The sequence below is a fragment of the Myripristis murdjan genome, chromosome 4, assembly GCF_902150065.1.
Source record: "Myripristis murdjan chromosome 4, fMyrMur1.1, whole genome shotgun sequence".
NCBI classification, from domain to species: domain Eukaryota; kingdom Metazoa; phylum Chordata; class Actinopteri; order Holocentriformes; family Holocentridae; genus Myripristis; species Myripristis murdjan.
In genome coordinates, this window is record NC_043983.1 from 22,969,821 (window position 1) to 22,983,175 (window position 13,355).

Here is a 13,355-nt window from a genome sequence, read left to right on the forward strand (position 1 = left end):
ATTAGAAAACACTTAGCTACAGGAGAACCACTAACACGAATAGAGAACACACACATTTTCAAGCAGAGAACAGTTGACTTCACCCTCACATAAACACACTCATACATCAATTACATGCATTTCAGATTCCTTTTCATGAGTTTACATTCACAGACTGTCATAACCATTTGTATACTGTATGTGTTTGTGTACGTGTGTGTGTGTGTGACTGTACAGGTGACCTCAGATCAGTATGTGACTGTGAGGAGGGACGGCAGTCTGCACATTGAGAGAGTCCAGCTGGAGGATGGAGGCGACTACACCTGCTTGGCGGAGAACGTGGTGGGGGCCAGCAACCGTACCACCAGCCTCAACGTCTATGGTAGCCTGCACACACACCCACACCTGTACACACACTACACACACAATACAGGGTCATTTTTTTGGATTGTATACCTCAATGAAAACTTTAATTTTTATTTAACCAGCTAAAAAATAGTATCTCTGTACATGAGGTGATGCTATTTAACTTGTATTTGAGGTTGAAAGGGCAAGAGATATTATTTGCAATTTACTGAGCTGCTTTCAACTGTTTTCTTAGCTCTGTCCTTTTCAAATGTGAGTCCCCCTTTGATACACACACACACACACACACACACACACACACACACACACACACACACACACACACATTTAGAGCATGTTTGTGTGCAGTTCACGTCATAGATCTGGTATTCTTTCGTTCACCTCCTGCTTTCTTCGCCGTGATTGTGACATAGTGTCTCATAAAAGATGAGGGACTTAAGATTGAAATGCTGAAAGATGACTGTCTATTCTTCTACTTTGCACTCACCATCAGACTGCTCTTACTTCTTAGCGTCTAAGAGAAGGTTATATTGGAGTCAGCCCACAGTCTTTCTGAACTCCCTCATACAATAGGTATTTAGTATGCTCTCTTCCTTTTGCCCCCTCTCTTATTCTGGTTCTTTCTTTGTTACCTGCACCCTCCTCCATCTCCAACCCACCCCCATCCATTTCCTTTGCGCAGTGGAATGCTCTTACCTCATGAATAAATTATTTTTGCGGTTGCATAAAAAAACAGGAACAGCTGAAGTTAATGGCACAGTTTGGAGCAGAGAGAGAAGGAAAAAAATATGTTCTCCATTTTTATTGGAGCCAGTTTTAGCCAGATTCTACCTTCACAAATGGGAATTGACTGTGGCATGTAAAAATCCACTGGCTCTGTCAGCTCTTGAAATTAGGTCATTCCTGTGCAGATGTACGTACGCAGTACACTGGACATTTACACTATATAGGTCAATTTATTGTTCAGTTTCCCATAGCCTGTAGGAAAGTCTTTTCATAAGCAGGCTGACGTACATCCAGTAGGTAAACATAGTGAGTGTGAATAGAAGACAGTTGCTGCATAAATGTCCAAACAGACCCAAGGATGGCTGTGTCAGTTTGTCTGTCTGTTACTCACTTTACCCAAAGACAACATATCATGAAATCTCTCCAGAGAATTAACCCTGTCAGCCTCGGTGACCTCATGATGCTTCCCTCCTGTGCCACCATCAGTCAAAAGTTTGGCCTGTACACAATATATCAACATCTATTGGGCGGATTACCATTTGTCTAATCTGATATCTCAACATCTGTTGGGAGGATTGCCATGAAATTTGGAAAGCACTTTCATGCTACCCAAAGGATGACCCCGGTCATCTTTGGTAAACCCGTGACCTTTCCTCTCGCACCACTACCAGGCCAAAATGTGCAAAACCCATTCTCCCACTGCTTGCATTCCCCCAACATGCACCAAGCCAGCAGGGCAGCAGCATCAGAGCAGTCAGATGCTGTTTAAACCTTCCAGACACCACAACAGGAAAGCAGTGGCACACAAATACACATGCACGCACACCATATCTACACACTTCAAAATACTGTTTTGTGGCCAGTGTACAATGTGTGTTTTCAATGAGTGGATGTATGCACACAAATCTTTTTAAGAATGTATTGCCGGACTAAATGCATCCTAATCTTTTCTGTTTGCAGTGATCCCTACCATTCAGCATGGCCCTCAGGTGTTCAGCACCATTGAGGGCACACCCATCTCTCTGCCCTGCCGTGCCAATGGAGTGCCCACCCCTGACATCACCTGGTCCAAGGTTTGTATTTGCACTGCCTCTGTATGTGATCAGGAACTCAACAGCACCATTTTGGTTTTCTAGCCTGGTGAGAATTAAGCGACAATTTCAGTCGTTAAGCTCCGATTTTCAACCCCCCCTTTTTTTTTTTTTTAACCACATTACAATTCACAGACAGATTCCCTTTACAAATGTCCACTCTGGGATGATAAAGAAGATTTTTCCCATCAATTGGCTTGTTACATAATGAATTGTATCGTGTTGGAGCAGAAAATGCCAAAACAGGCTTCCCACTTTTTTCACACAATTGCATGTGTGTGTATGGGACCCTGGAAATAGCAGTAGGGACATACAGGGATGGAGCGGGAAATAGCACAGAGTGAGGAGGTGGGAGAGTAAACAAAGAGGTGCAGGTAAAAAGTATTTCAGCCAAGAATGCTCATGTTGCATCACATTTTGGCTCCAGTGTGAATCTCTTGGTAATGTCTTAGACACCAGATGAGACATCACATCATATCATATTAGGAATGCTGTATCATTAATGCTAGCGTCACACCATCCTACAATAGAAAAGTCATGTTTGTGCTGACTTGCACACACTTGATGTTTAACTGAGTTTAAAACGGGACTACTTTTATGCAGCTCATTCAGTTTGTGTTTATGTTTTGTGGCTCTGCATTTTTTGGTCAGCAGTCGTTCTGCCTGAGAGGCTTTAGATGTGGTGACAACATCTCGAACCGTACATGCTGTTGTGCTGTTGTGTCTCATGTTAGGATCACATATGGCTCACTGTATATTTTTAGCACAGTGACTTTTCCACTGATGGGCTCTGGGAAGACAATAGCACATGATAGGAAAATGCCTTTGTGTCTTGGAGGGCACATGTGTCTGCCTCATGTGCTGCTCAGTGAAATCAGCTCTGTCAGTGTGTATTGGCTTGTACAGTCGGCTCAGCTGTGCGTGTATTTGTGTGTGTTGGTGAACGCTGTATGTGCAAGAGTGCACTTGTATGGTCTTCCCTCTTTTCCATATTTTACACCGGTTTCTCTGACTTGTAAAAGTGATGCTGTTAAAGTGAATGGGGCTACAGAGACATATGAAACTAGACCTTGCTAAGTTCTGCGCCAGCTGTAAAAATGTAATTCCCTCTGATTCCTCTGCTGCTCTCCGTAAGACACCGATCTGATGTCAGCTCCACTAGGACAGTCTAGAAAGGAACTCCCTTTACTTTTACTTATTTTTCCCAAGCCTGATGTAATGAGATCACGTTTGCCTCATTTTTCAGTTCATTTGATTGAAAATCCATTAACTTCTCATTCATTTTTAAAAAAAATAATCCTCAGTGTAGAAACTGTACCACAAACCATTTGTTTAAACATGCTCAGTGGGTCAACCCATTCATCAATCCTGGTGCTCCTTCTCTCACTCTCTTTTGGACACTTTGTCAAGTGTTAATAAAGCTAAGTTAATGAAATGAACTCTGCCCCCTGGCCTTTCCCCTGTGTGACTTGTTTTGCAGGGTGGAGAGCAGCTGAATCTGGGTGGTCCGGCCTTCTTGCTCGATGCTGACGGCAGCCTCCGCATCACCTCCCCCTCTGGTAGTGAGACTGGAGAGTTCATCTGCACAGCCACCAATGCTGCCGGCTTTAACTCCAGGAAGGTTCAGCTCACTGTCTACGGTAAAGCGTAGGGAGTTTATATTGCCATGCAGCTCCAGAGAGTCTTGATGTAAAGATGCTACCCATAACATTTTACACATCAATAAAACATCACCACATTCATTCTCGGTCATTAGAAAAGTAAGCGTAAACAAATGAAACCATCACCAAGAAGACTGGCTGTCTAAACTCATGTCACATTGTGTGCCACTGGATAGGTTATTGTTGTAAATCTGCTGTTTTCCATAATATCACAAAGGAAACCTGCTTTATGGTACACCACAGGATTTTCCTTTATTTTAACTTGACATTAGTTTATCTTGTTGGCCTATCAAAGCTGTTGCTCTTCAAAACAAATTCATATGGAAGTGATGCCAGACAGGAGAACGAGGGATAAGACTAAAACCCCCTTGGCAACAAGATGCAACAGGATTTACGGGATATGTCGTCTTAATTCTGAGAAACACCTCATGAGCAAAGCTACGACTTCTGACTGGCAGTCCCTCTCTTTGTGATCATCTACAAGATTTGTTTTTTGTCTTTTTTTCCCTAAATTTAACTAGTTTAATATTCAACATTTGAATTAGGTTTTACATCCCTTCTTTTAAAAATGTATTCCTTTGTTTATGGGATCCCACATCTCTGTTCTCTGTCTCTCTCTTTATATCTTTCACAGTCTGAAATTCTCCTATATTTTAATAAATTTATGAACTTTCAATTTCTCCATCATGAATTCTAGTCTTTGTGTGCATGTCCAGTTCGTCCCAGGTCCGGCGACGGTGTCGGGGGTCCAGACGGGTCCACAGAGCCATTTAGTGTGTCAGTGATTGAGGGTGAGGATGCCACTTTGCCCTGTGAAGTCCACAGTGTCCCACCTCCCACAATCACCTGGGCCAAGGAGAGGCAACTCATCTCCCCCTTCTCTCCCAGGTTAAACACACACACACACACACACACACACACACACACACAATTGTCTTTTTCCTCTCATGACTTCTTCTGACATCATTTCGTACCCTGCCAGGGAATTTGAGCCCTTTTCTCAGTAACTTCTCTTCTACATTCCCTCACTCTCGCCTAACCTCAGTGCACACACTCCATAACTCAACAGGAGCCCCAACATAAATAAAAATCCCTTGCCCCTTTGAAATACTCCTCCTGTGAGTGCTGTCTTCTGTAACTATGTCTAAACATTTGCCAAGATCCTATTGTCTGGACCATAATTTGCAGTTCTGAGACATGGAGAAAACTCCCATGTCGTCTACTGTAAGTTGCAGCTCTCTCTCTCCCCACTGCTCATAACCTCAGGGGCTGGTTTGTGGTTTTGTTAAGATGACTGAGTAATCAGCGTCTCCTCTGTGATCTAATGTACCTACTGTGCACCCGCCACAGGAGCTATAATTGTGGTTGATGCTGGATTAGTAAGGCTTACTGCACTATCTGTTTACAGCAATGACTGAATGAGTGATTGAGTGGAGGAAATTGAGTATTTGTGCGTTTTGTATTTCGTCGCCGTCAGGTAAAAAACGCTTTTAGCTGATTTTAATGTTTTAACTCCAATTGAAGGATCAGATGGTCCTCTGTGGCATGAGAACATTTTTCAGTGCACTTTCTAATCCACGACAAATACTTCTTGGATATTTTTTGAAAGCCAGTGCGAAGGCTAATACACAAAAGACACTATAGAAAGAAAAACAAAGGGGATAGATGGGTTAAATAATATTTACTACATAGAGAAGCTGACTTTTTCCTGAAAACTGTGCACTGATAAATTTGTAAATTATTAGGAAAATTTCATAGTCAGTGTGGGCTGAGGAGTTGTGTTTTGTGTATGACTCATTTTACGTTGATGTGTTATGGTTGTACGTACATAACATGACTGCAACTGCAACTGCACCACTACCCAGGTGTGTTTGTTACTTTTATGAAATTTTAAAAATAAAGCCTAAAACAGAATATTCTTCAACCTTTGGGCTGATGCAATCCATTACAGGAGATTCAAATGAGGGCTCAGATGAGGGATCTCACCTGACAGCAGTAATTTGCAGGTTTTGCATGAATGAGTGTTACTCACACAGTGTCACTCTAGTTAATCGCTGTGTTTTTGTGCATGTGTGTGTGTGTGTTTTCCGCTCAGGCACACTCAGCTCCCCTCTGGCTCCATGAAGATCTTGGAGAGCAGAGTGTCCGACAGTGGACTGTATGTGTGTGTCGCCTCCAACATCGCTGGCAACCTCACACAGTCTGTTCGTCTTAGTGTTTTGGGTAAGATCCAAAGGTCATTTTTGTGATATGATAATCAGTGGTGGAATTTCACTGGTGAATTTGACAGTTTCTAGCTCTCAAATTATCTGACCTTTTTCATACTTCAGCCTCCACTGACTCACACGTCACTCCGTTCACTCAGACAAAGCAAACCCATAGATCAACACCTGACAGTTACAGCTCAGACACATCTTCATCAGAGATTACATGGTTGAATAACCACTGTCTGGCATTCAGTATTAGTCACTTGGACAGATACAAGAGTCAAGAAGAGAAGAGAAGAGAAGAGAAGAGAAGAGAAGAGAAGAGAAGAGAAGAGAAGAGAAGAGAAGAGAAGAGAAGAGAAGAGAAGAGAAGAAAAGAGAAGAGAATCTAACATCTAAACAGGACCTGGATTTATCAAAAGCAATCTGATTGTCAGATTATTTAACATCAAGAGTAGTGTGTGTATATACACAAAGCACAGGGGGTTGTGTGCATGTATTTGTGCCCGAACAACAAAGATACAGACACAACCTATGGATTATCACAAATTAACAGAGTTATGAATTATCACTCACTGAATATCGCCATGAACTTCAAAGCAGAAGAAGTAATAACAGTTTATCCTGCAATATGATGAAGGCAAAAAGGTGAGGAAGTATTAAAAAAAAATAAAAAATAATTTTTAGTCCAGTGCAGTTTTGTGATCTTGGTTCTTCTGGGTTTTACTGTTTACAGAAAAAAATGCCTTTTTCTTACTTTATACGCATCATTTGTTAATTTTGTTATATCACTATTTTTATTTACTCATATACACAACCAGGCAAGTCAACTAAACACAAGTTATTATTTTCACAGGTGGTCTTTTATAAACATATGAAAAATCTGTGTCAAATTCTCATGTGTCTGTTTGTGTCTCTGTCATGTCCTCCAGTGCCGCCTAGTATCCAGGCAGGCCCAAAGGTAATGAAGGTGCAGCTGGGACACCCCGTGGAGCTGCCCTGTGTGGCACGAGGCGTCCCCGAGCCCACCCTCACCTGGCTGAAGGACGGTCAGCAGCACCCGGTGTCCCCTGACGGCAGCCTGGCACTGAGCCGCGTGGGACTGGATGATGAAGGGACCTACACCTGCGTGGCGTCCAACACCGCAGGCAGAGACGAGGCTCAGGTTCAGCTTCTGGTGCAAGGTGGGTTTCCAAGGAAGGTGGACTGTGGTTGTCATACCTGTTTCTGTTTTTCCTCTTTTCAGCTGCTTATTCTGTCCTCAGGATAAAGTCATGAAACAAACAAGAATGTTGGACTGAATCAGGGGGCAGGCACAGTACTAATACTTTACATACAGCTGTTATGGAGTATTTCCCTTTTCTTTTGAAACACGCTCATGAATATGAAAGGCATGGAGACAAAGTTGAAAAACAGTTGCTTTCCCTTTATTAAGGCACAGTGTTATGCTGTTAGAGAAGTAATGAATTGTGAAAGTTTGTGTGGTAGTGCTAGTGCACATTTGTTATTGATTTTTCTGTGTGTGTGTGTGTGTGTGTGTGTGTGTGTGTGTGTTCAGTGCCCCCTGTGGTAGAAGTGCTGGAGCCCCCCTTCAACAGTCCGTTGCAAGAGAGAGTTGCAAACCAGCGCATCGCCTTCCCCTGCCCTGCCAAAGGTACAGAGCTGTCCTAACTTACCCTTTCCTGTTAGTCTCTGGCATAGATTAAGTCATTAGACAACAGCAATCCTTTGTATTTTTTGCTTATTAATTTTCATTTAGTTTTACAGTCTTAATCCAAAGTGACGTTTTTGTGAGTGCAACCAGCTGAATCCAAAAACATTTGTAAATCATAATCACAAGTGCAAGAGGGAGTGAATGTTTTTTTTGTTTTGTTTTGTTTTGTTTTGTTTTTCTGTCAAGTACAATACATTTATTTTCTCTCATTGCCTATTATTTGGGCTTCCTTTTTCTTCATCCCCTCCTCGATCTCTCCACCAGGCCTTCCTAAGCCAGTGATTCGGTGGTTGCGTAACGGCCAGGAGCTGACGGGTAATGAGCCGGGCGTTTCCATCCTGGAGGATGGCACGCTGCTGATCCTGGCCTCTGTGTCGCCCCTGGACAACGGAGAGTATGTCTGCACTGCTGCCAATGATGCTGGATCCACTGAGAGGAAGTACCAGCTCAAAGTGAACGGTGATTATCCTGTTCAGCGTGCACCTGACGTGGAAGCACTGGTCCATAATGAAAATATAGATCATCAGCTCATGTATTCTGTGTCTTCCTGACTAGTCAGTGTGTATCTGAACCATGATTACTGCTTTAATTATTGCCCCAGTATACTTCACCAGTACCAGTACCAAGTCATGGCTAATAACTAATTATACTGTTGCAATTTAATAGCTGTGATATTGTGGGAGTTCTGCACTGGGTCTAATGGCACTATTAATACCATAACACTCACAGTTATTTTATCACCTTTGACCTCTCCACAGTGCCCCCAGATTTCCGTGACAAGGAATCACCAGGCAACGTGTCAGTGGTCCTGAGCCAGCCCACCAGCTTGGTGTGTGATGTCACAGGAAGTCCCACCCCCGTCATCACCTGGTACAAGGATGGCGTTCCTGTGGGTGAAATCACTGCTGCTGACATACACGAACATGATGTGACACTTGTCTTTCGCTCAGCGTAGATCCGGTTTTATTCTATTTTTCAACACGTATGAATTTTACTGTTTTATAATGTGAACCCTTCACGTTCAGAGAGTTCAAGTAAAATTGCGCCTTTATGTAATAGCCATAACCTATACTTTAACTGTGGTCTAATAAGTCCGCGACAAGGCCTGAATCACTGCTGGGATGAGTTCTGCGTAAAAATAATGAGAAGTTATGATGTGAAGTGAAGGCTCTCCTTGCATTAATGAAAACGCTCATAAAGACTGAATGAGCTTTGATCATAGGGTGCACCCTCCAAGCAAGGAGTCATAAAACCAATATGGATCTTGTGTGTGTGTGTGTTCGTGTATGTGTGTGTGTAACTAAGAGGAAATATCTAATCATGCCATGGTAGCAGCAAATTCAAAGCTGTAATGACAGAGTAATGATGATACATTAATACGAGAATAGTGTTAGCCTGCACTAAACCCTCATATTCCAGTTACATTAGCTGGCTGTTTTTTTTGTTCCCTTGGCTCGCTGTACTTTTCTTTCCTTTGAACCACAGATGGGAAAATCAGAGCACTATTACTTTAATCTGCTAATTGAGAGCAATCTGAACCAGAGTGACCTGTTCTCCTGCTGCTTTTGGCTCTAAAGAACAGTGCAAAATATTCATGTTGCGCTGTTATGGATGTGTATTCTTTTTAAATTGCATTTCTCAGCTGAATAAACCTGGCTCTGTCCTAAAGCACTGCAGACAGCCGTTTCAGTTTTTGCCTCAATATTTCCCTCAATTGCAGGCTGCAGCTCTTTTAATAGAGATGTTTTTATCATACTAATAGCAGTGTGTCATAACATTTGCGTAATATTGGCTAAATTGCAATTTATGTTGTCATTTTTTTACGTGTTCTCAGGCAGGGTTAAATTATTTTCATGCCCACCAACAGAAAATGAAAAATATACTCATTTCAGTTCATTTTGTTATTTTTAGGCTAACTGTGTTACACTTCATTTGTTTATGCTGATCCGCAGGTAGTTCCTAGCAGCAGTGTCCAGATCCTTGACAAAGGGAAAACCCTGAGGCTACTGAAGGCAGCAACAGCAGATACCGGCAGCTACACGTGTAAAGCCATCAACATCGCTGGCAGCACGGAGAAGGGCTTCTTCCTGGATGTTCTGGGTGAGTATTAGCAGTGAACATGGGTGTATGACAATTGCAAAACTTTAAAGGGGAAAAAAGTTGCATACAGGCTTGCTGACACACAGGGACATCAATATGTTCCACAAATTAAATGCTTGTAATGCAAAGCAGCAGCCAAATATGAGAGATTTTCAGTACTCAGTCTCTCTCACTTGTATGGGTATGGGTTACAAAAATATTTTAAAATAAAAAACTTTTTGTTTTATCTGCTATATTGCCCTCTTTTGCTGCAGTCCCACCTACAATTGTAGGTACAGGCTCCCCTCAAGATGTCTCAGCTATTCTGAATCAGGAGATAAGTCTGGAGTGTAAGGTCAAAGGAGTGCCCTTTCCCACAATCCAGTGGTACAAGGACAGAAAGTAAGTGATGTTAGAGTTAGGTAAGAGTGATGAACAAATTAAGATCAAACTCTGTGGTAAACCTTTGTCTCTCTTCACCTCACCATCAAACTGTCCCTCCTTCCTGTCATCTTTTTCCCAGGCTGGTGTTTCTGGGTGATCCGAATCTGGAGGTGACCAACAGGGGTCAGACTCTGACGATAAAAAGCGCCCGTTTGGGTGATCAGGCCCGTTACCAGTGTAGCGTCACCAACGCAGCGGGCAAACAGTCCAAGGATTTCAACCTCAGTGTCTATGGTGAGTGTGGACCGTCTGAACAGAAAGGAGAATATTCCAGTGATTTAGCTGAAAATGTGTGGAGTATGTAATGAATGACCAAATTAAGAAATCATTAGGCAAACTACAACTGAAAATTGATTCACATGTGTATTTTTAGAGTGATTGATTGTAGCTGGCATGATTTAGACACTTGAAATGCCAACAAAATAGCTGGTAAATACTGAGATTGGATTCACAAGGTTTTCACATTCCTTTTTAACACCATTCCCCCAGTCCCCCCCTCCATCAAAGGTGGCAATGTGACGACAGAGGTGACAGCCCTTCTGGACACGGTGGTAACCCTGGAGTGTGAGGCACGCGGGGTGCCGCTCCCCGCCATCACTTGGTACCGTAACGGAGAGGCCATCCTCTCGAACCGGCAGGCTCAGTATGTGGAACGAGGCCATTACCTGAAGATCCCTCGGGCGCAGGCGTCAGACGCTGGCCAGTACACCTGCAGGGTGACCAGCGTGGCCGGGACGGCGGAGAAGAGCTACGAGCTGGACGTCTACCGTAAGAACACATTTTTCTCATCAGGGCTTTGCACACACTGTAGTTTTTTCATTGTGTATTAGCTCAAACTCAGTAAATGCTTTAAGTAACCAATGGAGTGGACTCTTACATTTACTTACTCTTACTCTTACTTACAGGATGTTTGTGCAAGAATCATTCACAGGTGCAAACCAATAAGATATCAGTTTGGGAGAGAAGGGATAGGTGCATGAGAGAGGATGTTTAACCCTCCTATTATGTTTGGGGTCAATTTGACCCCATTCAATGTTTAACGTCTCTAAATAAATGATTAACATCATTTTGTGAGTTTTCCTAATTTAATGGGTACTACCGGTAAAACATGAAATTCACATGATGATATGTTTTCAATGTCCTGTACACACTACACACTACGCATCGGTTATAAATAACAAAATTCTGTACTTAGAAATAATATAAAGCCATTAAAACACCAAAAATTAATATTTCTTTCCAATTTTAGGTCAATCATAGGAATACTGGATGTATAAGTGGGGTGGGGATGGGGTGGCATTATGTTTTATTTAAAGGGCTATTTAGGTCTTCAACAAAGACATAAAGTATGTAACACATAAACTTTGGTAACAATTTTAATTATAATAATTTTGTGGAGGTTTAAACTGCTGGGGTCAAATGGACCCCAAACATAAAAGATGCTACTAAATTTGAACATAACAGGAGGGTTAAAGACTTTTGAAGCTTTTATTGGTTAAAATTTGAATTTGTGTCTGTTAGTGCAGGGTGATGTCACTATTTGTTTTACATGAAGTAGAGGTCATGTGAGGTCATTTCATGGGGTCTTCACAGAAACCCTGCTCTTTAGTGTTCTGCTTTAGTGCAGTTAGATGATTTCATTGTTGTGTTGATCCCACTCTCTGTTGTTGATGAACATTTTTTAAGAGACAAACAAGAGATTTAGAAAATATGGGCCACTTTTTTAACAAAAAAAAAAAGCGAGGCTTTTGAAATTAGAGAAACTGATAAACCTTTTGAACATTTACTCCAAGAGCCACAGGTCTGCCAGTTGTTACTGAGTTAATGAAGGCTTTGAGGCATTTGATTTTACTCATGAACCATGAAGACATTAGTAGCAGTCAACAATAATTTCAAACAGCTGTGGAGAGCCTGAAAACAACTTTATAACAAATCCTTGTTCCTTGAATTCTTGAGGAGCACAAATAATAGACATAAGGTGGAGGATTTCAAGGCATACAGCAGTTTAGTGAGTTGTTTCCCTCCGTCTCCACCAGGAATTAGGTGGCGTGAGAAAAGTTGTCAGTGTTCGATATGAATGAGACATTAGACAAGCAGAGAAGACTAACTGTCTCTCTTCCTGTCATATCCACCGCTCCCCCCAGTGCCTCCTAGCATTGCAGGGGGGGATGACGGTTCCACAGAGAGGAAGGTGGTCCTCAGTAAACCTCTGACCCTGGAGTGTGAAGCCACAGGCCACCCTCCGCCCTCCCTCACCTGGCTGAAGGACGGGGTTCCTGTACGGGACGGAGAAAGTGTCCGTGTCCTCCAGCAGGGTAGGAAGATAGAAATCCTGTCTGCCACGGTCTCAGACTCGGGACGCTACGTCTGCGTAGCAACCAGCATCGCCGGGGAGAAGGAGATCAAGTATGACGTCAGCGTTCTAGGTATATAAAAACACACACACACAGACACTTTATCATTTTTTTAATGGGCATACACATAGGATACATAAAGACACAAAGTACATCCACACATCGCGTAGAACTGTGTTCTTACACTCACAAGCTTTTTTGTAGGCATTTTGAGCAGGAATAATCTGTCTTCCCTCAGAGTACATTTACAGCAGCACAGAGTATCATTTATCACAGCTGCTCAATGAAGACAAGAAAATTCAAAGGAAAAAGAAGCCATTACGATGGCCAAACAGTTGGCCCGGCCTCTGCCAATTACTGTTAAATCACAGCTGAGTGAAAAGACTCCACACAAAGCCGTTACCCTCCGAGGCCACCCTGTTATGAGCGGTTTGCTGTTGGTAAGAGCCAGGACTTTTATTCATAAATTATCTCAACCCAGGTTACCTAAGTCATGCTGTAATTTATAGGGCCATGACCAGTGATCCTAAATCAACAACTGTTACTCTTATTCTTAAAAGCTCTGTGAATGTTGCTCCAAGAGGGAATTGTTAAGATGACAGGAGTGAGTAAAAACATAGATGATTTGCTTTCATTTATTTCTGCCTCTTACTCTTTCACTGCACCCATCAGTCAATGCCAGAACCCAAGCACTAGCCAAGGAAAACCTCATGGTTGTAATGCCATGCTCTACC

At 42.4% G+C, this 13,355-nt stretch overlaps 1 protein-coding gene across 1 annotated transcript in view; it reads left to right on the plus strand.

Annotated features, from left to right (window-relative positions):
* The window catches only part of hmcn1 (hemicentin 1), a 101,282-nt gene that overhangs the window by 45,514 nt on the left and 42,413 nt on the right, over positions 1-13,355 (plus strand). The window contains exons 19-32 of the mRNA XM_030049437.1: positions 217-361; positions 2,032-2,144; positions 3,643-3,802; positions 4,540-4,711; positions 5,919-6,046; positions 6,963-7,214; positions 7,589-7,684; positions 8,009-8,203; positions 8,503-8,633; positions 9,697-9,844; positions 10,099-10,225; positions 10,347-10,501; positions 10,757-11,035; positions 12,412-12,693. Coding sequence (XP_029905297.1) covers positions 217-361; positions 2,032-2,144; positions 3,643-3,802; positions 4,540-4,711; positions 5,919-6,046; positions 6,963-7,214; positions 7,589-7,684; positions 8,009-8,203; positions 8,503-8,633; positions 9,697-9,844; positions 10,099-10,225; positions 10,347-10,501; positions 10,757-11,035; positions 12,412-12,693 — 2,383 coding nt within the window. The remainder of the gene's footprint in view (positions 1-216; positions 362-2,031; positions 2,145-3,642; positions 3,803-4,539; positions 4,712-5,918; positions 6,047-6,962; positions 7,215-7,588; positions 7,685-8,008; positions 8,204-8,502; positions 8,634-9,696; positions 9,845-10,098; positions 10,226-10,346; positions 10,502-10,756; positions 11,036-12,411; positions 12,694-13,355) is intronic.